Source organism: Typopeltis vanoorti, chromosome 5 (genome assembly GCF_054136105.1).
Source record: "Typopeltis vanoorti isolate ZY-2024b chromosome 5, IOZ_Tvanoo_1.0, whole genome shotgun sequence".
Classification (NCBI taxonomy): domain Eukaryota; kingdom Metazoa; phylum Arthropoda; class Arachnida; order Uropygi; family Thelyphonidae; genus Typopeltis; species Typopeltis vanoorti.
The window spans coordinates 52,854,765-52,880,680 of record NC_143553.1 but is presented as its reverse complement, the minus strand read 5'-3'; the positions used below and the strand labels follow the sequence as shown (position 1 = coordinate 52,880,680).

The 25,916-nt window shown below is 36.9% G+C and overlaps 1 protein-coding gene across 2 annotated transcripts in view; it reads left to right on the top strand.

The window, feature by feature from the left end:
• Positions 1–22,156: 22,156 nt before the first annotated feature.
• LOC150106412 (octopamine receptor beta-2R-like) overlaps positions 22,157–25,916 on the top strand; it is a 305,732-nt gene continuing 301,972 nt past the window's right edge. For both annotated transcript variants that reach the window (XR_016548305.1, XM_090392432.1), the window contains exon 1: positions 22,157–23,706. Coding sequence is in view for 1 of the 2 variants with exons in the window: in XM_090392432.1 (XP_090248558.1) it covers positions 22,435–23,682 (1,248 nt within the window). In the remaining variant the exon portion in view is untranslated. The remainder of the gene's footprint in view (positions 23,707–25,916) is intronic.

Below are 25,916 nucleotides of genomic sequence, written 5' to 3'. Positions count from 1 at the left end.
ATCTCAAAGTTTTGAAGCGATTGGTAGCGAGAATTCGTTGCGTACAGCATGAATATCGTGACGACCGACGGTTCGTTAAAACACACTGTCACTCTTGGCACTATAACTCGGCTTCTGATGAAACGAATGTCATAAACAGTTGACACAACACTAAAGAAGGTTGTCGCTTTCGACAACAAAAAGATACAACAGGTGGCGCCACAAGGTTCTTCTATTTCCGAAAAGTTCAGTTTCTTTTTGGACAGAGGATGTACAACTATCGCCTCTGAGACCTCAAAAAAAAACTTCGAATTTCTCAAGATGTTACTTTACCCCCCCCTACCCCCCGAACAGTTTACTCCACTTATCAAATTCAGTGGGTGAACAAATTCTTTCCTGTGTAACAATGTCAGAACTTCCTTTCTCCTACAGGTGAACTTCTTTTAATTAAATTTTGCGTTATAATGATTTATTTGCTTAAATCATCCAGTATTTAAAAGAAAATATATCCGGCAGAGCATTGGTTTAGTAAAGATAACAAATACATTAGCTCAAATGCAGTTGCTGAAGTGATAATGTTATGTAACATCGAAAAACATGTGATTTCGTTTGGGTTATTTTCTTTTAACAAAGTATTACCTCTTTATTTTCCTTTCCGAATTGTTTTTGTTTTTCTCACTACGATAGAAAAAGTAAAGCCTTGGTAGCGATAAAGAATATTTACAATCATCCTTCTCAGTGGAATTCGTGAAAGTGTAGTACTTCTCATTTCATCTTATTCGTATAAAAATATGAAGGGGGGGGGGGGCAGGAAATGAAATGTTCGTGTGTTTATTTTTAGTCCATTAAGCGAATAAAGAATAAAATTTCTGGATGTGCTTGGATAGAGAATTAATGAATGCTGGTACTTCTGGTATATATTAACAAACGAAGGTTATCTTTGAATATATAAATTTTCTTTGGAAATATTTATTTTCTAAATAAATTTAGAATAACTGGGATTGTAGCAAATTTTCGTTATACAATAATTACCGATGGATAAATAAAACACAAGTTCCTTAAACACTGACATAATTTTTTTCTCATCAAACGCTGTTGACTTTGGTATGTTTTAGCACATTCCTTACGTACATATTTTTAACTCATTACCCACTATGCGTCCACTTTATTTAAACATTTTACTGCAAAGAGAACCATTATGTTCCAGGATAAGTGAATCAGAAATAAAAGAAGGCATTTTTTAAATTGGATTAGAAATATGGCAACTCCGAAAATGTACGCCCTCTGATTAGAAACATCTAGATTCGAATCCTGTCAGAGGCGAAAAACCATAAACCTTTTTAAGCTAAGGATGAGTTGACCATTCGCATACGGAGGTTGTAGGGTTATTGCAAATTTTTCATCTTTCAAAAACAAACAAACCAGCTACGACGCAGTTCAGAGGCTTCATAGCTTTGTTGACTTCGGCCGTAGTTTAATTTTGACAAAAAAAAAAAAAAAATCTAAATATGGGAGGAAGTCAGATTGATTGTCTTTAAGTCAATTTTTTTTCCAACTTCCTTGACAACGTTAAGCCAGATACGAATGTCGAAGTGTATTAAATCCATGGATTGTAATATTTCATTGGAGACGCATTTTCTTGATTCACAGAGGGATTGATATCTTCCCGACCAACGAAGGCGCAGCCAGTCATTGGTATTACAATGTTCTATTAGAATAAAACCAACTTGGAATTCCAACGAAGATGGCATTTCAGTAGCAAGCTGAACAAAGTTTTATTTTCTGATAATTACTGGACTTCAGTTTTTAGCAAACTTATATACGTTTTATTCATAGATCAAGTGCTGTTCACGAAGAAATGCATTACCAAATACAGTAAATATGATTGATGAGAAACGAATAATCATAATCGGGGACTTTAATTATCAAAACACTGATTGGACAGCTGTGAAATCGCATGAGAAGAATGAAAATGCATTTATTGAGCTGTTGCGAGGCAGCTTCCTCAAGCAAACATGTGACAGAAGGAACTCGACTTCAGAGTTCCTTCTGTCACATTCATCTTTAACAGTTTCAGTTAAAGATGCAACTATTTTGCCTCCGGTTGGTGAACGTGATCATGCGGGCACTCACTTGGGAAGTGACCAAGTTTATGAATGTTCCATTCAGAAAAGGTTACATGCTGAACTACAAAGCAGAAAATTATGACCACCTGAGGAGGGGGGGGGTATTCTGGGTTCTGTGTCATGGTATCAGTTATTGGATGGGAGGGATAGTGCATGGGAAGCTTTAAAAAATAATTAAATGATGCAATATCAGAATGTCCCGAGAGGTAGAAGAATAAATAGGGTAGGAGTAAAATGGATGTGTAATCTTATTAAGCAAGAGATTCGTAAGAAACGGTTGATGTGAAAAGAATACCATGTGCATAAGGATGACGTCCGTTATAAGCAGCAGGCTAGAATAGTCAACAACTGTTGTACATAAAGCTTAAGTCTGAGTATGAAAAGAAACTGGCTCTGCGTGCTAAAGACAACGTAGAAGAATTCTATCGTTATGCTGCAAGTAAAAGAAAGAACGAATTTGAAAGGAAAACTGTTCTGAATGCAGATAGTGTGAGAGTGAGAGAGATGCAGAAGAGGTTGAAGAGGTTGTCAGCTATATGAATTCCCATTTTGCTAAAATCTATCAACCAGGTGTAAGCAACATTGAGTTCACTGCTGCCTCTTCACTGAACGAAGAAACTCAGGTGGATGAGGAGGAAGTATTCGAGCTGTTGCACAAACTGAATAAGAATTCAGCAATAAGGGCTGATGGAACATCAGAACGGGTCCTGAAAGTGTTTCAACTGAACTGACTATTCCTTAGCCAGTTCAGTTAAACACCTGAGTTGGCTATTCCTTTGACCATGGTGTATAATTTGAGTCTCAGAACAGGGAAAATTCTGCAGGAGGAAAGAATGTATGGTAATCCCATTGCACAAGGGTGGTGCAAAGACTGATTTGCCCAACTATCGACCTATCAGTATCTCTGGAGTTAAGATTGAAGATTTTGGAAAAGTTGGTCGGGGCTTGCATTCAGAAATGGGTTGACAGAAAATCTCTAGTGTGCAATGAAAAGCCTGGATTGACTAAGGCAAGGTCGTGTTTGAGCAACTTGCTCACATTCTATAACAATGTTACTATTGAGTTAGACAAGGGGAATAGACACCCCATGACACTTTGGATTTTTCTAAGACTTTTGATAAAGCATGGAAGACTGTTGCATAAAAAAATGGGTTTGGGTTATACAATATTAGCATGGATAAGAAGATCAAAAAGTGGTATATGGGAGAAGTGAGTTTGCAAGCTTTAAAATAAACAGCGTTATACCTCAAGGGATCAGTGCTTGGTCCACTGTTTTCAATCTATACTTTAATGACATTGGGAAGGGTTTGACATGTGAAATTCAGCCAGTGGCGTAGCTAGAGCTTTTGCCGCGCGGGGCGATCCCTGAGTTTGCCGCCCCTCTCAATACACACCAAAAATATTACAAAAAGTCCAAACAACGTAGGGAAAGAAATTAAAACACTACGTTTATGTTTATTTTAATTGTAAGTATAGTTGTTAAAAACTAATTATTAATTAAGTAATAAAATTACTAAATTAACATAAATAGAAGAATCGTCGAAAAATAAAATTGTGCCTCACGTGAAAAGTATCTCCCGGGACAGACCGCCCCTTCCCCCAGCTACGCCACTGAATACAGCTATTTTCTGATGATGCAAAGATAGATAGGGTAATCAGGAATGCGGCTGCAGTATAGGCTAGAATTGTGGGCATGGAAAAATGGCTGTCAGCTCAATGTTAGCAAATGTGAAGTCATGTACTTTGGTCTAATTAGGTGTCCAATATTATATTATATCCCACTAATATTATATTGATGGGATGGATTGTGCTAGAAGTAACTGTTCAGGCTAGAGATCTTGGAGTTTTAGTAGATGGCAAGTTGAAGTTCAAGGGTGATATAGTAAAGATTGCCAATACTACTCAGTAAATGATTGCAATGCTAAAACAAGAACACTTGACATTTAAAGATAAAGAGGTTATTTTTTCTTTAAAGCGAGGCCTTGATAAGGCCTCGCTTAGACTATTGCGCGCAGGTTTGGTCTCCTGGTTTCTGTGGTGATTCTGATACAGTGGAGAGAGAGAGAGAGAGAGAGAGAGAGAGAGACTGCAAAGGACAATGTTAAAGTGATATCGAAATCGTGGAATACTGAGTACGATTATGAATTGACAATTCAAATTTTTCAAAGGGTCATACGGGATTTCAGGTCTTTTTTTACTTGGCGATCAGTCTCCAACAGGTTTTTCGTCCCACAGCACTGATAAACTTCGAGAGTTAAAACTCAGTTGACAGGCACAACGCAGAAGTCAATGCAGATGGGATTAGCAGGTTCTAGCACAGCATTTATGTAATCAAGTCACTTGACTGTGACACCAACAAGAAACGAAATTATGGCTGTTTTATTATACTTTCCTTAAAATTGTGAACGATACAGAAATTCTGAGTTCACGGAACCTGAAATGATTAAAGATCGTTTTATTTCTGAAACTTTTAACACGCAGTTTGATTAACACTATCCGATAAACGATATTACTGCTTCGCTCAACAGACTTCAAAACCGTTAAAATTCAGTTACTGTTTTCCTCATTCTTTGGAATATCAACTAATTCCAGTAGGAAAATATCACTGCATTTAAATGGAGGAAAAGCAGGTTTCTTGGGGAAAATTTAATGTAACATACGCTCACCATATAACATTGCGAGCTTAGGTTTGCAATACTATGACGTAGATGCAGTTCTGTATTAACTATATTAGGCATTCAATGGAAAACTTAATCGTCCTTTGAATACTTCTTACTCGATTAGTGTTTGTAGCAACAGAAATATTAAAGGGAGTTATGCGAGACCATGTGATGAAGCTAAAATGTGTTATCTGTCCAGATTAATCTCTTTTGTCCGCGAGGGTCACATTTTTTTTTGAAGCAGTAGGGATAACTTACTCCAGATAAATCCATGGGATTTATCTGGAGTAAGTTATCTGAGTAACTAATCACGTGTGCTTGCACCACTGTATGATACCGTTCACAAGTGTTAGCATATAGAGCCAAGTCTTTTCAGTATGGAGCCCTTCTAGGCCAGTGATGGCGAACCTTTTTACCCAGATGTGTCAAACATCTTTTTTTTTTTTTTTAATATTGACGTTGTTGATGTGCCACTTCCATACATGCGCTATAAATTTAACTACTTAATCATAGATGGTGACTTGTACATATCCTATTAGGCTATTTATTTAATAGGACATTGATATAAAATCTATGAATTCATATTATACAATTAACTTAATAAACTGAAATTATTGAAATTAGTTTTTTCATCAGAATACCAATATTTTTCAACATCCCAGGTGTGTCATCTGAAACCCTCAAGTGTGTCAGTGCTGACACGCGTGTCATAGGTTCGCCATCACTGTCCTAGTAGTAGTAGTATTAGTTTCGTATGATGATACATTGGCCCTGAATCTCTTTTACGGGAAGGTACGGCACCATCTCAATTCCCCCAAATTTTATCTGGGCTCGAGACCGGCATAGCTCACGAATCAGGCCTGTGGCTGGATCAGTATTCCTGACTGTAATCCTTGTTTGTTCACGGGGCCGGTTTGCCTGCATGCGGGATGAAAAACCCCAGATAAACTGGAGGAAAAAACCCTACTGTCAACGCCCAAGATCGGCTAACTTGGCTATGGCTGAGGAAGATCCTTGAGCTCCTCACGTCGTCGACGAGAAATCGAACCCAAGACACTCCTTCCCCAGGCATATGGTTGCGAAGCGTACAGCCACTAGGCTAACCGCGCGGTGAAGTCCTCCTACTAGGCCTTTTAACAAGTGACCTTAATAATAAAAACATTCTTTACAGGCGCCTGTACACAAACACATAGGAGGGCGGAGTAAAAAAAGGGGGGGGGGAGAATCATCCAACGACGAGGGTAGTCAAAACATAAATACAATGACTGCTTGTTCTAGAAGTGTAAAGAAAAACTTCTTGAGTTTCCTTGATATTTTCCAAGATATTTGTTTATAGGTAGGCGGGAGATGAGATCTATAAGGAAATCCCGTATCAACAGACAGTCAGGGAAAAACTCAAAGTGGTCATTAAATTGGTGAAAGACTTCAAGGTGATGTAATAGTCGACGGTTGGAGGTTCGAGTGTTATTTTTGGAAAGCGGCAAAGTAATAAATCTGATACGTGAAAACAAAGATTTGTCCTTCTTTTCAGAAATAAACGGAAGATGTGAACATTCATTGAAATAGGTTAAACGTAAATCTATTAGGAGAGTGTAAAAACGACAAAGTAATTCTAGGGAGATGCTATCACAGTCAGATAACGTATCCCTGAAACCAAAAGAAGTTTTAAAAGTGGGTATTGTGCTTTTTAAAAAAGAAAATAAAAGAAAACGCATATCTTATACCAAAGGTAAACATTGTCTAGTTTTTGCATAAAATAGTTCTTTATTATCCTACTTTTTAAATAAGATTCGTTGTGAAGTTCAAAGCATTTTATTCGCTTTTATTAGAGCACCCCCCCCCCCACACACACACACAGTGTATTGTTGATTTTCTGCTGCTTATTTAGTTCAGTAAAAAAAAAAATCGATCCCTTCCTCACTTGTAATGTGAAACCACAACGTCTTAGTTCGATCTTTTCATCTCAAGCTGTTCTTCCAAATATAAATAAACCATTCTTGTATGCAGTACAAAACTTACTTTTTCTCCACCAATACAAGAGACTACGGATCGTCTAGTTAGGTTAGTCATGGTTCGAGTATCTTCTAAGTTTTTGGTCGATCGCCATCCTTTCGTACGAGGCAAATGTAAACATATCTCGTTACCCATTATAGGTTATGAGGTGGTGCCGCGACCGCGTGCTTTCCATCATCATTGAAAACTAGTACAGTGGTCGTACAGTTCCCTTCCGTGTAGGTCACATTCTAATCCCATAATAACTTAAAGAAGGGGGTGGAGAAAATAGAAGCAAACAATTTTTTTCAACTGTGACATACATTCTGAAGAAATGAGCTTGGAAACCAATATATATATATATATTATCTTGAAAGTTAATTTCAATTTTCGTTTAAATCAGACAACTGTAGATTATAACCTGTAAAAACAGTGCGAAGTTTTGACAATGATTCAGATAATTGGATGTGTTCAGGATGCAAGAATCTATTGCATTGTGATCTGCCGAACTAATGTCCGAATCAATCTAAAGGTCTCCTAACAATTTCGGGTTATAAATAGCCCAGCAGACGACCACGCATTGTCTGTCCCTTGTACGTTTTCCAAACGCTTGTCAACTTGCAGACGAACACCATTTCAGCTTTTTAGTGCCGAGGATCACGTGCGTGTGTATGTGTGTGTAGGTGTAAGAGGAAAGGGGAAGCAGATGAGAAAACATAGTTAATAGTTGGTTACTTCCAAATCATTATTTTTTTTATTGAAAAAAAAAAATTCTTAAAATTAGCTTCGTGGGCCATAACGCTTTCGAGATTGTTATTCCAGACGATAGATTTTGCTATTTTATTTTTTTAACTCTTCGTGTAATCCTATTCCGGCCATTTCTTATATTGATAGTAATCGAAATATTTCTCCTAATGCCGATGTTTCTAAAATTAAAGTAAATAAATAAATAATTTTGAAGCATTTTATATTAGAAAAAATGTAATTTATTAATGTATAATATAAAAAAGTGATTAACAATAATAATAATAATTATTATTATTATTATAAAGAAACTAAGCACGCTAGATGGTTTTGTAAGAAGATATGTCTGTAGACAAGTCATAACATGACGGAACAAGTTCGAAGTCATCTGTCACGTACTTTAATGAATGATCACGTGTGTTTTGTGTCTCGATGTTAGTAATGAACAACGTGTGTGCATACATTGCGCTTTTAAACTTAGAAAAAGCCACAAAAATCTATCCGATGCTTAAACCAGCTTTCGGGGGATAATGTCTTATGCCGCTCAAACATTTTAAAGATGGTTTGAATTTCGATTGAAGATGATTCTCGCTCTAGATAACTATTACCATTCTGCACCCACGATTTGGTCGCTTGTGTTTGCAAAAAAGGTTAACAATCGGCAATTGCTGTTCGAGATCTAGCCTGTGAAACGGGTATCTCGGTTGAATTCTGCCATCAAATGCTCACCGAAGATTTGGAAACGAGAAAGATGGTTGGAAAGTTAGTGCCGAGACTTGAGTTCGCGAATTTGTGTCTCAAAAGAGCATCACTGTGGTACCTAACTCACTCTAGTCTCCAGATTTCGTCCTCTGTTACCTCTTTTTATTTGCTAACCCAAACTATGTGCGTGAAAAAACGAAGATGAAACGAAATTAAACAGAATGCGACAGCAACTCAATATCGTCCCTTTGCAACACTTCCAGAATTGCTTCCAAAAGTGGGGAAATGTTCTATTGAGGCAGGAGGAGAATATTTCGAAGAGGATATATTCCTATAGCTTATAAACTTTTGTAGTATTTTAAATAATTTACTTCTTCGAACGTTTTTAACCCGCGCGGTTAGCCGAGTGACTTTGCGCTTCCTAACCATATGCCTGGGGAAGGGGGTGTCCTAGGTTCGATTCCCGTCGACGACGTGAGAAGCTTAAGGATCTTCCTTAGCCAAGTTAGTCGGTCTTGGGCGTGGACAGCAAGGTTTTTCTCCCCAGTTTATCTGGGTTTTTCCTATCACAAACGGCCCCCTGAACTAACATGGACTGGAGTCATGAATATGTCCCAGCCATATAAAATTGGGGGGTTGGGAAAAGCAATGATGAAGTACCCTGTAAAAATCTCACCAGAAATACTTTGTGAGCAATACCTACAAAGTCACTTACGGTCGGAAAACGACTTAAAGGAAAAATCAATCAGTTAGTCAGCGTTTTTAATAAACTTCGTATGATATACATTCCAGTACTTGTTCATACGTAATTGGACTTAACAAACTGAACTATAAAAATCGTAGATAAGCAAGAGATTACATAACGACAGTCTCGATGCTAACTTCAAACTTTTGGTTTGAAAAACGACGTCTTAATAGCCCAGGCAGAAGTTTGCACTGGTTGTACACCTAATACGTCTCAATGCATTAACGTCCTCTTCTTAATATGATTATTGATTCATTCAAAGAATTGTTACCCACGCAGTAAGATTAACAGAACCGGCTTGTGGGTGCGTTGTAACGTCGGGTGTATACTTTGGGCAAGAATAAAGAACGCATAAAGAGGGTGTTCGCAATGAGCGAAGGCGTGATAATACTACGGGATGAAAAATGTCCTGAAAAAGAATGACAGAATGTAATCACCCTTTTTTGTTTCTTTGTTCATAAAACCTGTCGAGTGGGTAGACTTTTATTAGCCGTGATCTAATGAAGACCGCATATGAGGAGGCGGTCTCATTTACCACCCCCAGGGTGGTTTACCTTGGCACAAACATTGCAATCGCTTTCTCATTCTTATATTTAGCTTATTGGTCACTGTCTACTGTCTCACGCAATGTCCGTGTAGCTATTGCCAGCGGTAGAATTTCGTCATTTGTGTTCCTTTTTTTATACTCACCTGCATTAAAGATAGACCCGACCTGTTTTTGTGTGACGAGTTCCGTTTCTTTTCACGTAGGTAGCGCACTCTTTTGGACCCCCCCCCCCCACTCCTTCAATTTTTTTTTTTTTTTTTTTTTTTTTTTGAGGTCATAGAACTCCCGAGCATCTGTCTGTTTCTATTTGCCGAATATCTCACGCTGCACAAAAATCTAAGATTTTTTTTGTGCAGCGTGAAATATTCGACAAATTTGGGCTTCAGCAGAATAATTCCAGTGTTAGGATAAAAGCACATTTTTATATGCGTGTTGGTTTATTTCAGTATGTTATTGTTTAACATTGTAATCCTAGCTGAGTACCGTCTTTAATTGTAAAATGCTGAAGGTCGAAACATTTTAAATGGTCTAAATTTGTTTGTTACGAAGATGACAACGCGGAAGACTTGTGAGTAATGATAGAAGGCCAGCCGAAGGTAACAGCAATCATCGATAATGCATATGAATCAAGCAATATAAATTACATATCATGCAGTAATCCTACCAGATTAGTTTAAGTTTTATTTCAGCGTACATTGTCCTGTGTTTATCCATCCATCCATCAGACTACATATAGAGTTGTCGTTTCTTCTTATGTCTCATCAACAGTATACGATCCAGCGTCAAAATCTCCAAACCATTTTCTGACTCTTTCATTCATTCTTACGCTTCCGGATTTTAGAACAATTCTGCTTTATTGTTATTCATTTTATTGTTATCAATATCACAGTCAACAGATTTTTAAATTTAAAAACTGAGGTTTGATTTTCGGACAACATTAATGAAAATAATTCTACTTTTTTTACCATTATTAAATTTCTAAACCGACAACTTGTTAATTTATCCCCCCACCCCAGAAATGTGAAAAACAAACATCTCTTGCACATCCGTTGCCTTTGTCCTCTTCAAAACGTTTCCCAATCGATGCATAATATTAAAACCGCTATTGGTTCAAGGACCACGTCCCTTCCCAATTACCATTGCAAATTCTCACTTAGCTAAGGCCATTAATCACGCAACTAGCTACGGTTTTTCGCGCACAGATCCAAATGAAAATTACTATATGAAAAGCAGTGGCTGCTGAAGATTGGCTTCTTATGTCTTATGATGTGTATTTTAAGATTAAGAACATCTTACGAATTCTTGATAGTGGGAAACATACCATTGCCGTTCATGTATATAAAAAAAAAGCTAATAAAATCCAAATCTGTTGTTCTTATTCATCCATTACTCTCTATACGTAATAGACAATGTTCTTAATAGACATACTTAAAGAAGACTGTCTCTTTACACTGTTTTGTAGTCATATTTTAAGAAAACGTAAAGAAAAAAAAAGTTAAATTACTTTTTTCTCACTAGATGGCATCACTTACGTGCTGTGCAACATAACGTACTGTTCTTTCCAAGCAAGCCTTTTCGTACTCCATTTATTCTAATAATGCTCACTCGCTTGATAAATGACTTTCACTCTTCAACTTCCTAGAGAATGAGATATGCAAAGTTGATTAACGTAATTGTTCCAAGAACGGAATCGAGCCACTTACTGTCAAAGAATTGCGTAGGATGATGATGATTCTCCTGTTTGAAACTGTCCTCCGAACGAAATCTTAGTAACTGCTATTATAGCGAAGTTCTTAATATCACCACTGGTGACGCTATACAGTTATTAATATTATTGCTATTATGGACTATCTTTCCTGTTAAGTACATCTTAAAAATTCTTTCACTATGACGTGAATAAGCACTGCCTGGAATAAAGTGATACCTGCTATCGGCGATACCTGCATTTCGTGGAAGAATTAACTATTAATGGATGTCACTAAACTGGTCGCATCCCCACTCCTCCACATCTCCACAGCGTAGCTGGAAGTACAATGCAACGGACGCCCATTAGTTGGGAAAAACCCAAGTTCGCTTCTTGTCGTGACGTGAACATTCTTTGAAATGAAAAGATTTTTTTCGACTGAATAAATGGAAGGTTAAGGGAAAATGCATGTTCGTAATCCCTCAGATAGTATCGAGGCGTATTATAGTTCCACAAGATGGTCAAGAGATTGCCCAACCTAAAAGTAAAATCGACAATTTCCTCAAGGTAAAAATGTCGATATGGAATAAAACAATGTAAATCCCAATTAATTATTGTCATTAGGACTTATTTTAGGACCTCACAGGACATATTTTGGTGGTGTAGACCGTTTATTAAGATTATTTATTTATCATTGTTTTTGAGAGAGCGCAAGGGATCTCGATGTCCCTTTACTTCGGAATAATATCCTAAACAGTAACACAGAACACTAAATAAATTCCAAAGAACACCGTGGAATATCGCTAAAATAATGCCACGCAAATTTAGTTTTATCAACCGGTTTTTCTCTTTTGCGATTCGAAGAAAACTCGACAAAGAAAAGAAAAATTCGAGATATATGTTTGCCCAAAACTTTACAAACAAGGGCAGATTTAGCAATAGGTTGATATCTAACAATTTTTATCTTGTTCAAATGAGTACACACACACACACACACACACTGTGAAATTTGAGATGGTGGTAGATATAATAGTGCATATTACAATAGGAGACAGACAAACTGCCATATATAGACTTAAATTTTTATCAATAATTAAAAAAAAGCCAAAAGTAGCAAGGTTTATATTATTGAAAAAATTAAAAATCAGTGAAAAGAAAATAATTAAAAAAATTAGTACCGACAATATTACAACAGTTATGTCAGTTGTGTTTTAGGTATGTTAATGTTAAGATCTGTGACACATTCATTTAGCTTGCTGTTGGTCTGATGTGGACTATCCATTCCCGAATTCAATGGGTTGACAGAGAAGTCTGGGAAACTGTTCTCTACTTTTCAGTTTTGATTCAAGTAATCTATCTCCTCCTAAAAATAGAAAGCAGAAATCGATTTGTTTTTCTGTTGGAGTAAGTTAATTTGAAGATTCGCTATTGGCAGGACGTACGTTTGGGAAACAAGAAAAATTTGAAACTGGAATTAATATCGTGATGAAATTCTTCTTTATGTTCCTATCTTTGAGGCAGCCATATTATATATTGGCATTTTCTGTTCGGAGTTTCTACCAATGAGTTGAATGCTTATAGGAATTACATACATATATAATGAAATTATGTGAAATTCTGTTTTGATTCTAGACTAGACAATTTGATTTACTATTTGGATGAGAACGAAATTCATATATGGTTTACACATAACGCCACCTCTTACGTTGTATTTATTTTCTTATATTATAAGGCTATCACTGACATTTACATGTAGTGCATGTAAATGTTAGTTATAGTACCTCTTACGGAAAACTTTGTAATAAAAAGATCACCAATCGCCAACTTGGTATTCTAGTTAAGCAATTAGCATAGTGAAGCAGTTGTTTATTCACCATCCTTCATTCGCATTCAGCTTTTAATGGACAATGACTTTAAGAGACTGCATGTAGACTCACGTGGGTACTTTGAAACCAAGATTTCAAAGTAAGTTCTAGAGTCGACAGTGAACATTTCTATTTTGTTAAAACATTTTTTGAGGTTCTGTTTGTTCCATGAAACCTCTCCAAAGATGAGAGAAATAGTAATGGAATGCCAAACGTGTAGGCTGGTTGGCCGAGTGGTTAGAGCCCCTCTCCAGCCAAAAGCCTGTGGGTTCAAATCCCGCTAGAGGTATTGATGTTTGTGAATGTCCTAACGCCTGTGTGGAAAGGGAATCTGCGACCCTACCACTTCTTTTAGCGGAAGACTTCACTCCTAAAACCCAAAAGATACGAGAGTGACTCGTATCTTTTGACTGACGTCAAAAGGCTGTTGATATAAGATGAGACACATTTTAGCTGTCCAAATCTTCCTCCTAAAGACAAATTTTTAAACATTTAAGTGTACGGAATCATGTTACTTCGATATCTTTCGTTCCAAATGATTTGACAAACTAAGATTGTATTTTTGAAGCTTTTAAGTAGCAATATTAATTCTGGTTAGCAACGAAGGCTCATCTGTTCTTCCTGATCGTAACATGAAACTAACTGCATGCAGAGACTCGCCACAAATCATTAGATATTAGCATGTGACGCTGTAAAGAGCTAGAGTACTAAGATCAGTTTGGCTGTATCTATGAAGGCGTCAAGTTGATGAACAAGAACCAAACAGGACTTCAGACGATATGTCAAGTAGCAAAATCGGCTGGAGTGTTTTAGCCACGCTGATACCGTATATAGTTTTTCTCATTGCAAATGTTGCAACTTAAAAGGATTAAGAAACACTTTCCCCTCATACAGCAAATCCTATTTATGCGTCATTATAACACGATAAACATTTCTCATAAATAAACTAACAGAACGCAATTCTCATATCATATTCTGTTATTTAATTTACGAGAAAACACAATAACTGAACCTTCCATGTTTTAAGAATCAGTAACGTTATTGTACTTGTTTACCTAATCCTGACGTTTTAGTCATTGATATTCGACTATCGTCCTCACAAATTGAACAAGCCTGTTTGTAAAAATATACAAAGTTAGGATAACAACTTACCAAAAGCCTAAACTCGATAGATTCAAATTGCGCAGTCTCATGTATGACGTCATAGCAGAATTCCAGTGCAGTTATAGCTTATGCCGAGTATTGAGGTGTGAAGCCATATTCATTTAATACACGGGAGTTCTCGGGTTTCCAAAGCGCATAATTCCTGTCAGATGATGATAATAGTAAAAATAAAAAGGGGTGGAGTAATCTCATTAAAGGTTTCTTTCTCTAAAGTTATTTTCTTTATTTGTTTACGCTTTAGAAAAAGGCCAAGTAAGAATGTAATATTGTAAGAACTTATCTATGTTTTGAAATAATAAATCTCGATGCCTCAGTATTCTGGATCTATGAGAAAATACGATTTGTTAAGCCTTTAATGTGTCGATGCATTTTGTGGTAGCCCTTGCATTTTCACTCCTCAATATCCTCTTCCCAAAGGTAATATTAAATGTAAATCGCTTTAAAGGGTTTAAAATAAGAATGCATATTTGCTGCTAAATCTTTCCCACCCTTCCCACAATAATCGCCCCCTTACATTGGTTTATAATTCGGTAGTGAAGCTGGCAGCAGGAAGAGGTTTGGTGTGGAAAAGAGATTAAATAGATACGCAAAAAACAGCATCTTACCAAAAGCATCCGAAGATTTAAATGCAAAGGAAGCCCGCATTAAAGATTTGTATATTCTGTCTTCTTTCTCCTAGAGCTATTTTGAAAAGATTGAGGAGTCTCTGCTTCCTACGAATGTAATGGTTATAAAGAAGATAAATGGAGAAGGTATACTCTTACTTTTATTTATCTTCTAATAGAGGGATTGGAATGGAAGAAATATTTATTGAAGCTATTCTGTATTCGTATTCTGTAATGTACTTTTTCCAGTACTGTTGGAAAACTGACTGTTCGTCCTATTAATTCAGTTTTCTTCCCATCACTCCTGGTGCTGCAGTAATAAATAACATTATAGCTTTCTGTTTTGTGAGAGAATCATTTTATTATTCATATTTTGTTCATTTTAAGGCTCGCTTCCGTACATCTTTGTAAACGTCTGTGCTTGTTTGGAAATCTTGATAAATACGAATGCCAGTAGCGTTACTAAAAAAAAGGCAATTTAATACAAAAAAAATTGAATTTTGAAGATCTGATTTTTTATATAATAAAATCATAAACGATGTAAGGATGAACTTTTTTTGGTGGGTCTTCGAATAATGAAATTGAAAAGTGATTTAATAAAAAATAAAATGTGTAGTAGACGAAAAAAGACACCATTCTTACTATAGTAAATAATTTTTTCAAATGTGACACCCTCTGATTTGAACAGACCTTCGTACTGAAAAAGGCCATAAAAAAATTCCTTAAAAATCATAATGCTGATATTGTGTTGATTAATTTTTTTATTTTGAAAATAAAGAATTTATTATAACGCTTGAAAAAAAAATGCCCAAATCAATATTTTTATAAACTTGATTTGAATTAAACAACGGTAATTCACAAATTTAAAAACATAATAAAAAACTGTGCTATTTTTGGATTCAGCTTATCAAAAAGCATGGTCCTAAATGCAGAATTTCGTTTTTTGCCGTCGATAACCCAAAACTACTAACCAGCAAGAAAGTAGATAGTAGAATTAACCAATAGTTTTTCTCATTGCAAATGTTTGCGGTGACAAACATTTGCAATGCCTTTATGTAGATATATGTAAACGTCACTTACGCCCTGTATATGCAAAATACTTGGTCACATGCGTCACCACGTGTTGTAGGCAACTATTTAAAAATGCTGCTGGTCAGTAATCGTTAATAGCGTTAATCACAATGGGGAAAAACAAAGGCTCTTTCGGAGTTCGAAAAAAAGGCTTATTGGTGGGTGCCCGCCACGATTTTGAAAACAGCAGAGCTGACTGATTTCTCAATAGATCAGATATCCCCGGTGTTTAATCAGTAGAAAAATAACGCCCAATGCTTGGGCGAGCATAACTGTTAGGAACGAAATCACCTTCGTCTGAGACGGCTCGTATGGGCAAACAGAACTTCCCGTGTGCAGCGATTGACAGAAACATTTAATGAAGGCATCCATATCTCACCGAATTCTGAAAAAGAATGGTATTGGCAGTCGAAAACCATTGATTTCTGTGAAGAACAAGAAAGTTCGTCTACAGTGGTGTCAGGAACACCGCGACTGGACACTGGAGGACTAGGGAAAAAAGTAATGTTGTCCGACGAGTCACGATACACCTTGTTCTGTACCGACAATAGACAGATAGTTTTTTAGGAGCCTCATGAAGTAATGAATCCAGCTTATTCTGCAAAGAGAAGGTTGTAGAGGTGGCATCATGGTGTACAGCATGTTCTGTTGGTACGGAACAGGTCCCCTGATATTGTCAATGTACTGCATATCATTACATAACAAATAACTTTGACACAGCAATCATTCTTCGCCAGTTGAAATCATGAATACGAATAGATTGATTAGTACTAAACCATTGCTTACTGCATAGTAATTATCATTTCTTTATTTTTAATATCAGTCCCACGTAATACAAGTTATGTTTCTTGAAGAGATGAGAGTGTAATTATTACTACAGAGTATGATTGTTGCATCCATGCTATTTATAATTACAATCAGAGCGGTTTATATTCGACTAATTAGTCTCAATTGTATGATGGTGTGAACGAAGCATTTCAATAATTGGATTCATTTCATTTTGTTCTTTGTCGTTGAGGAAACTTTGATCATGAATTGGTTTCATTTCTTTTTCTTTCTTCCTTGGTGAAAAACACGGAAAAAGTAAAATCTACCATCCTAAAGAATGCCTCATTTTCGTAATCGTGCAATAAATGCAAAATATGGTCTTTTGTGAATTAATTTCGACAGTGTACGAGGAAATAAATACCATTACTCTCTCTCCCCCTTCCATACTTTAATGTAAATGTTCCAGCAATCTTTTCCCTTAATTTGGCTCAAAAAGATGCGTTGAGTTTTACCTTCACGCGATACTTGAGAATGGATAAACGGGAGCGTCTCCCGTTTATCTCAAAAACATGCATTCCCTTTAAAAGTTCTTTGTGGTTGCTCTTAGAGATATAAAATAAGATTTTACTGCTCTTTTCGTTGGTCTAACGGCTGCTGATCTCTAACAGGCATCGCCTTTTAATTATGTCACGTGCGGAGTTTATTGGTCTACGAAACTTGGTTCAGTAAAAGTCTGTGATTATAAAGAGTAATTGCCGTTTTCAGAGCGAAGATGTCTACAGTAACCATGCAGAGTTTATTAAGTAAAAGACTTAAAGAGTTCGGAACTTTAATCCGTTGCTCTCAAATTTTCTTTAAACATCCGTTAATCTGCATAAGTGTACTTTGTGAGTCACCAAAACAGCACACAAAAAAAGTTAATGGTGGACGTTACATCGAATTTTTCAGCGTTGAAATGTGTGCGATGAAGGAAGTCAGAAGTCGGTCTGTCTACACTCATGAGCCAAAACATTGTGACGACCTGCCGAGTAGCATGTTGGGCTTCCACTGGGCGAGAGGAAGGCCAACCGCTTACGCTCGTCTTGCCATTCACTCCACAAGATCCAGGAAGGTGTTCTGTAGTATTCTGGACAAGTAAAACAGAATAGCGTCCTGGAAGTCAGCTACTCAGCGAGGCCTAGCATCAACCTGCGGAAGCTGCATGATCCGACAAATGTTCGACGGGATTCAAATCAGGAGAATTAGGTGGCTAGGAGAGTATACAGAATGCATGGATGTGCCCTTCAACCCATGCATGCACAATGCGAATCTTGTGACATGGAGTGTAACAAGGCTCGCATTGTGACACTCCATGTCACATGTCATCATTAGACCGTGATTTCTAAGAGAACTGAAATGAATTTTTATTCGGCTAAATTATTAATTCATTAATAATCTAGAAGATTCGGTAGTCATCTCAAATGTGTCTTCAAGTTTCTGAAAAAACGTGAAGACACATTTTAGAAGTATCACTTGGTGTCAGTTGAAGAAATTAAGACACCAGCCAAGAATTACTCAGCTAAAAGTAATTCTTGGCTTGACAAATATCTATCAGATGAGTGTTTCTTTCAAATCTTGCACTCATTTCAGACTATGATTACTAGTTTCCAAATAAATTAAATAAAAAAGAAAATACCCGAGTTCTTCAACTAAATAATGTTCGCTCTTTAAAGCATTGGCTGCACACGGCACTGCCACATTCGAATCCGTCGCTCATCTCCACAATCTTTCAGCGTTCTTATAGACAGCAGGAAGCACTTTTTATATGAATCCCACATAAAACGTTGTAAACCTGTTTTTCATTTTAAATGCCCTAACCTAAAGGTACTAAAAGAGCTGATATAATAGATGGTGTAAGAGGTCAAACATGCCAAGAAATTATATTCTTGTTTTATCCTTTATCCAAGTATAAGCAAACAATGTTTGCGCGTGAAAAACTATTCTATATTTTAGTATCCTCACGGTTTAATAACCTTATCCCATTCAAGGGGTTACCCAACTCTAGATGGGGATAACAGATGGATAATATAAACACCGTGAAACGATAAAATTATTGTTGTCTCATGAAGGCAAATACATTGTTGGACGTTTCAAAACAATGAAGACAAAAAAACGTGACATAAAAACGTTTCAATTTTCGGCTTATATTTATATATATATAGAATGTATATATATATATATATATATATACACACAGGGTGGTTCAAAATTGCACGTACAAACTTTGAGGGGAGGTAGAGAGCATCAAAATCAACCATATTCACATAGGAAAGCATGACCGGAAATGCCACCCGAAAGTGATAGATGGCGCTGTTCGCGAGCGCTCCAGGTGAGCAATTGGGACGTCGTATGAAGAACATACGTCGTTTTACGAACGCTGAGATTGTAGACATGCACCTCGTTTACCATATTATGTATCCAACTACTATTGAACTGTTCAGTTACGCCTAATAAAGTTTTTTGCGCTACTTACTGCCTTGTGTTATTTCTGTATCTTTGTGTTCCTGTTAGTACCTTCCGGTGGCGTTTCCGGTCTTGCTTTCCTATGTGAATATGATTGATTTTGATGTTCTCTACCTCCCCTCAAAGTTTGTACGTGGAGTTTTGAACCACCCTGTATATGGATGGACATACACTTCCTTATGCCGTGATATCTAAGCCGTTATGATTTAAATTCAGACATGTTTGTTATGATTTGGTGGTTCAGAATATCAACATTCCTTTAGCCTCTGATCCTGTAAGCATATCATGATCACCATCCCTAATCCAATAGATCTTATCATTCTCTGTGACCATTAGCCAAGTAAAATACCTTTATTTATTTATAAGTGTTTAATAACTGTAATTATGCCAAGCAGTTCTCAGCACAAAAAAAGCTTTATCATGGGGGGAAGGCATTTAGAATTATTTTCAGGGGATTCAATAAGCTGAATGATATTTAACTTCAATCGATTTCTTTAGTACTTATTCTTAAAACAAATAAAAAAGCAATGAAACGCGCCATTTTTTTCTTCTACAATTCTGAAAAGTTCCAAATTTCCTAAAATTTTCGAACTTTGTTAGTAAGAGTCATTACCGATATTACTTGTCGGTTCGGTGTTTGCTTCTTAAAGATGGTTGCCCACGCTTTCTTTGCGATCTTACTTGTAATGTGATTGATCACATCAGACTACGAGGAAAATACTTGAACGGTAGACTATTTCCCGGTATCTGACTACGATAACACTCTCCTAAGCAGTGCAGCACTAAGTTGTGTGCTGTACACTAAATAACAGGCTCATCTAAATTGTTTTGAGGGTAGTAGAATACACTGATTCTTTAACTGGTTTTAGGTGCGTTTTGCAAAATGCGTATTCACTTGTTAGATTCCTTTTGGCTGTGAAGTAACACACACATTAATGTAACTATGTACTACCTACAGTACATTAGGCACAAAAATGGTTCAAAGTGCAATGACGTCACTAAACAAGAATACTAATGCGAAATGAACTTCTGTTTAATTGCTGGCGATTACTTGCGCTTGTTTTACAAATATTACATCATGCAGAACATGCAATGCTGTATGTCTGTTAAAAGTAGGGCTTACGGACTTCAAAAGAAGTGTGTGTGCGTGTGTGTGTGTTGATTAAGCAAAGTGACTGTGGTATCACACTTGATCATGATCACCCACTTTTGATCGCTGTAATAAATTTCCAAATTAGGAAAGAGTTTTATAAAAAATGTCTGCTAGACCGGAATTCCTTTGATGGTCAAGTTGTGATAATTAAATACATTCATTAGCACAACCTGGTGAGCCTTTTAAATAAACTTTCCATTTTTCCTTGCCTTGAACAGCAATAAGAAAAAGAAAATAAGAAGAAGAAAAAACGAAGATGAAGCAAAAAGCATCTCAAGTAGTTCTTCGTAATATTATGAATATATCAATTAGCATCTTTGGTAGGAAAAAAACTTAGGTTTAAATCCCACGTGGAATTCGAATTTGTCGGATGGCAAAGATGGCGATAGTCGGATTTTTTCGAAAAAAATTCACATTTTTTTTTTTTAATTGCATAAAACAGATGATCTGTCAGAGACAAGACTTCATTTAAGTGATGATTGTGTCTTAGTTGCTCTGGCGGATTCCTGAAGAACCTCAACTATCTCTTCGACGTGATGCAACAGTTAAGTTAAAAAGAATGTAGCTAAGTGTGTATTCAGTTTTGTTTAGAATGAGTGCATTTTAAACCTTGCTCATCTCTAAAATGTATTCTCTTCTGATTCAATATTTTTTTCTGAAACGCATTACTGCTAATTATATTATCCTATGGAAAAAAAAAAAAGACAAATTATTCATTTCTTTGCTCTGATAGATTTCGTTCGGTATGACTGCTCCCCTATGTTAAATCGAAACAATTATAGAATATCACGTTAGAAATTGATGCTGTTTCGAATATAACAAACTAGAGGGCGCAGTGAAAAGTGAACACAGCTATTTAGTAGTAAATTCAAAACAACTCATTGAATTTTTATTTACAGCTCGGGTGATATTCAATACTTCATTGCGATTTAAAGAAGCGTAAATTCTGTAATCGTTATTTTTTTATTTTAACTAATAAAAATAACAAATTTAACTTACTGAATATTTTAAGCAATGAGGTTTGATGTAGATACGTAATAATGTAGTTGTGAAACCCTAATGTTGGTTGTCGCACGATATTTTATTGATTTATTAGTTTTGCTTTGTTTTTTAGTAAAACCGTATTAAAATAACGGTGTAATGGCGTAATAATGATGCAAACACCACCTGTTTTTTTTTTTAAAGGGGAAAAAACACAGAAGGAGGATATTAATATGCATTTAGCTCATAATACGGAGAAGTCGGAAACATACCAGATGTAGACTTCGCGTAGTTATGAAAGAGGCGGATGGGCTGAAGGAAGGAAATGCAACTACGCATGCACATATTGTGTCCACGTGCTCCATCTTATGTGTGACAACTTGCTTCACATTACGGTGATGGGACGCGTCGGCGAACAACTTCCTTTGCACTATTTTACCGCTTCGCATCGTATTTTTCTGAAATGATCCCGCAAACCTGTCGGAGTGTAAAGAGCTGGCACGACTTTCAACAATGAAGCGACGCAATTACATCTTTTGTCTATTTACTGCCGACATTGATACAGGGGTATGACATCCGTAGCGTGACGCCTCCACATTGCCGATCTTGCAAACGATAATAAAAAAAAAAAAAGAAAGAAATAAAATAAATAATAAGAAGAAAGAAGGAAGGGAAAAACATATACTTCACGCTGCACTTAGATGTGTACGTGTGTTTTTCTTTTGGGGGGTGCGGGACAGTAACGCCCTCTGTCGGAACGGCGTCTTCGATTGGACATGCCTGCGTAATCTCGCGGCAGTCTCGTGACGTGCGCGAGAGAACGGCGTTATTATTTAACTGCTCCTATGGAAATGAAGGCCAACGCTGATTCACGTGGAGAAGCGGTTGCGCAGGCAGTTCGCCTACCGTCAGTCCGCAAGATAGGAGCCCGCGCTGCTCCCGCGGCGAAGTCGTTTCCCCCTCCACTCACACACACGTACACACAATCCGTGCTCTTCAAACACAGTTGGAGGAGCTGCGTAAGGAGCTCGGTGGAGTTGCCACTCTTCGCAGTGTAAACATCGGTTGTAGGGTTGTCGGAGTCGTAGCCGAAGCATCGGGGAAAACTGCTGTAAATGAGCGGCGAACAGCGAATCGCGACATAAGATGACCGACGCGGGGATTCCTAAGGACTATGCCTCTGCTTTCGTGAACAACTCTGGCGACAATGAGACATTGCCACAGGACGCCGGGAACGACCCCGACAGTTGGGATTCGTTGATGAAAGTTGTGCTGAAGTCGTTTGCGTTGTTCCTGATCATGGTGAGTGCCGTGTTTGGTAATCTCCTTATCATTTCCAGCGTGTACCGACACCACAAACTCCGGATCACCACCAACTACTTTATCGTGTCGTTGGCCTGTGCCGATATCCTTGTGGCGATGTTCGCGATGACCTTCAATGCTAGTCTCACCATCTCTGGTAAATGGCTCTTCAGCCAAACGGTGTGCGACTTCTGGAATTCGTGCGACGTCTTGTTCTCGACGGCGTCCATCATGCACCTGTGCTGCATCAGCGTCGACCGATATTACGCCATCATCAAGCCACTCGAATATCCCACGAAGATTACGGGCAAAACGGTGGCGATTATGTTGACTTGTGTCTGGTTGTCTTCGGGACTTATATCGTTCATCCCCATTTTTCTAGGATGGTACACCACCAATGAACACCTCGAGTCCCGCAATCCGAACGAATGCGATTTCGTCGTGAACAAGCCGTATGCCATAATCTCGTCGAGCGTGTCGTTTTGGATACCCTGCTTCATCATGCTCTTCACCTACTACAAAATCTACCAAGAAGCCACTCGGCAAGAAAAGTTTCTCTACAAGTCCCAGATCGGTCCGGCAATGATGCAGAACAGTGCGCGTAACAGCATGGACCACACGGCAGCACCAAATGTGCACGCACCTCCTCATCGTAACTCCCACGCTGACGACCCCGAGAGTGGTCAGTCGACGCCTACAAAGAGAACGATTAACAAGATGAAACGCGAACATAAAGCCGCTAAAACTCTGGGCATAATAATGGGTGCGTTCATCCTCTGCTGGCTACCCTTCTTCCTGTGGTATGTGTCCGTAGCCATGTGCGGAGACGCCTGTCCTTGTCCGGACATTGTAGTGGCGGTCTTGTTCTGGATTGGCTATTTTAACTCGTCACTTAACCCCATCATTTACGCCTACTTCAACAGAGACTTTAGGGAAGCCTTTAAAGAGACAATACAAACCTTTCTCTGTTGTTGTATGAGGATGTCACTGTTTCAGGGGTCCAACAGGAGTAATCATGCCATCCACTTCAATTGTACCTACAGGTCCACCCAGGATATTGGCCTAGTGGAAAACAAATATGTCCGGGAGTGAGGATACCTCTGATTATTCAATTAGGTAGGTGATGATTGATAGACTATGTGGTAACGAAGTCATGAACACGGGATAGTAGCTAACACAACAGTTTTTAAAAAATGATGGAGATATATTTATTTATTATAACGTTGAACTTGGTGTTGTGTTGCATTAACGAAACCTGTTTGTTATATTGTTATGATTTGACAAGTTTGTTTTCTAACTCCAACCATAAAATTAGGCCTAAGAGTTATCTGCTATTGTGACGGGTATCAATGCCATGGACTTTAATGGATTACTTGGACACACCCGTGTGTCTCTTCCAGTCTTAAAACCGTCACGCCAGCAAGTAACTTGAATAGAGTAATCTCTTCACTTGTCCCACTCAATCTTTTTAATGCTATATGTTGCTTACGTGTGCTGTACCTATGCATACAATCGTTTGGAGTTTGCTAAAACAAAGAAAGAATTAGGACGATGAAATGGCTTGAAATCTAGATATCCTTGGCTAATGATGGAAAGATAGCATATTTGAATCCACAAATGAATACGGGTAATCTGTTTTGTTTTACGTCAATTTTTTTTTTCTTTTTTAAATGGTCAAATAAAAATGTTTCCACAGTTACTTTTGTGTTGCGATTTTGTTTTTGTTTTAATTAGTTACATCACCCTTTCGGTCCAGCTTCAATCTTACTTGAATACTTAAAGGTAGGTGAATCACCAATCAACATATGAACACATCAACAATCTCGCATAATATAACACGTAATTCTGTTTAGTCCAGATGGCTAACTAATTCTGATAAACACATTAGCGACACCTGGTGACCTATTATAGTAACTTCTCTTGCAATAAGTTACGAAGAAAATATCCAAATATACATTTTTAATCTATTTTTTTTTTCAATTTTGAAAATAAAAAAAAGCAAGTTTAATTCAATGCTTCTCTTAACAAATATAAAAGAAATCAATGAAAATCTCAGACAATCTGATACTTCTTCTCTGCCCCTTCTGCCTTCTTTCTTGTGATCTTTATGTATCGTCGGGAAATTTTTAACATTTGTATCAGATCATTTGCGTAAAACAGATATCTCAAAATCTGTTAATTCAGTTCCAAATACAGTACATTGTTGCAGTGTACTATATAAAAAAAAAAAGCTTAACCCACCCATCTAGAAATATCCCCAACAGATTTCTTAATATGGAATAATTAAGATAACTTCGAAAATTATAAAATATAATAGTCATACGTTGTGACAAAGCTGTGGATGAGGTTTACATTGATACAATGCTGTTATAAACAACAAATCGATAGACATTGGGCATGCCTGTGCGGACAGATTACAGGTTCCATCCGGTAGTTTTTTTCTTTTGTTCATGATTTAAATTTAGACTAACAAAAATATGGATCTGGTGTGGCAGATCAGAATGCTTTTTGTCCAAGATGGACTGCAATAGAACTAATGTGAATTCTCATATTAAACTATACATCTGTATTCCATTGTGAGCAGATGTATTTGTTAATAATATCCATACTTATAGCTGTGATTGCCAAATCATTCTGGTTCAGACACTTTTACGTACGTTATAAAGGCAGTTAACATTGCCATATGCTGTTCTAAACAACTCAATAAAAGAATATCATAAAATTAATAGGAAATATTATTTCGAGTATTAGAGGAAACGGGAAATATAAAATTTAAAATTGTCAGCAGGAAGCAATAAATAAATTTTCTAATAATCATTGTAATAACTTGATGAAATGTCCACATTTTGAATGTTTGGAAGATATTTAAGTTTTCCATAAAAGTTTGCAGGCACATAAAAATGTTATATTCCAAAGTATAGTATTTTAGACATTTTTGAGGGCAGGATTTTTAATTTCTTGAGGCGATATTATATTCTATTATTTGTTATAAAAATTATGTTATCTATTATTTGTTGACATTAAAAAAAGGCAAAGTAAAAAATAGAGGGAGCCACTTTCTAAGTAAAATAGATTTTCAATTAATAATACGCTGTTTCCACAGTAACGATCACGTGAGACTACTTACAAAACACTTTTTTTTAAATAAACGCATTGCAAAAAAAAAAAAAAAAAGTGGTTGATTGTCGTCTGCCAAGACTTTATGTTGTCAGTTAAACGTTACTACATATATTATATTTTCGTTGTGAATTATACCTAATTCGGAATATTCTCTGATGAAATATATCGGAACACTGTGTGTTTTTATTCATTTAGCAGTTAATCAA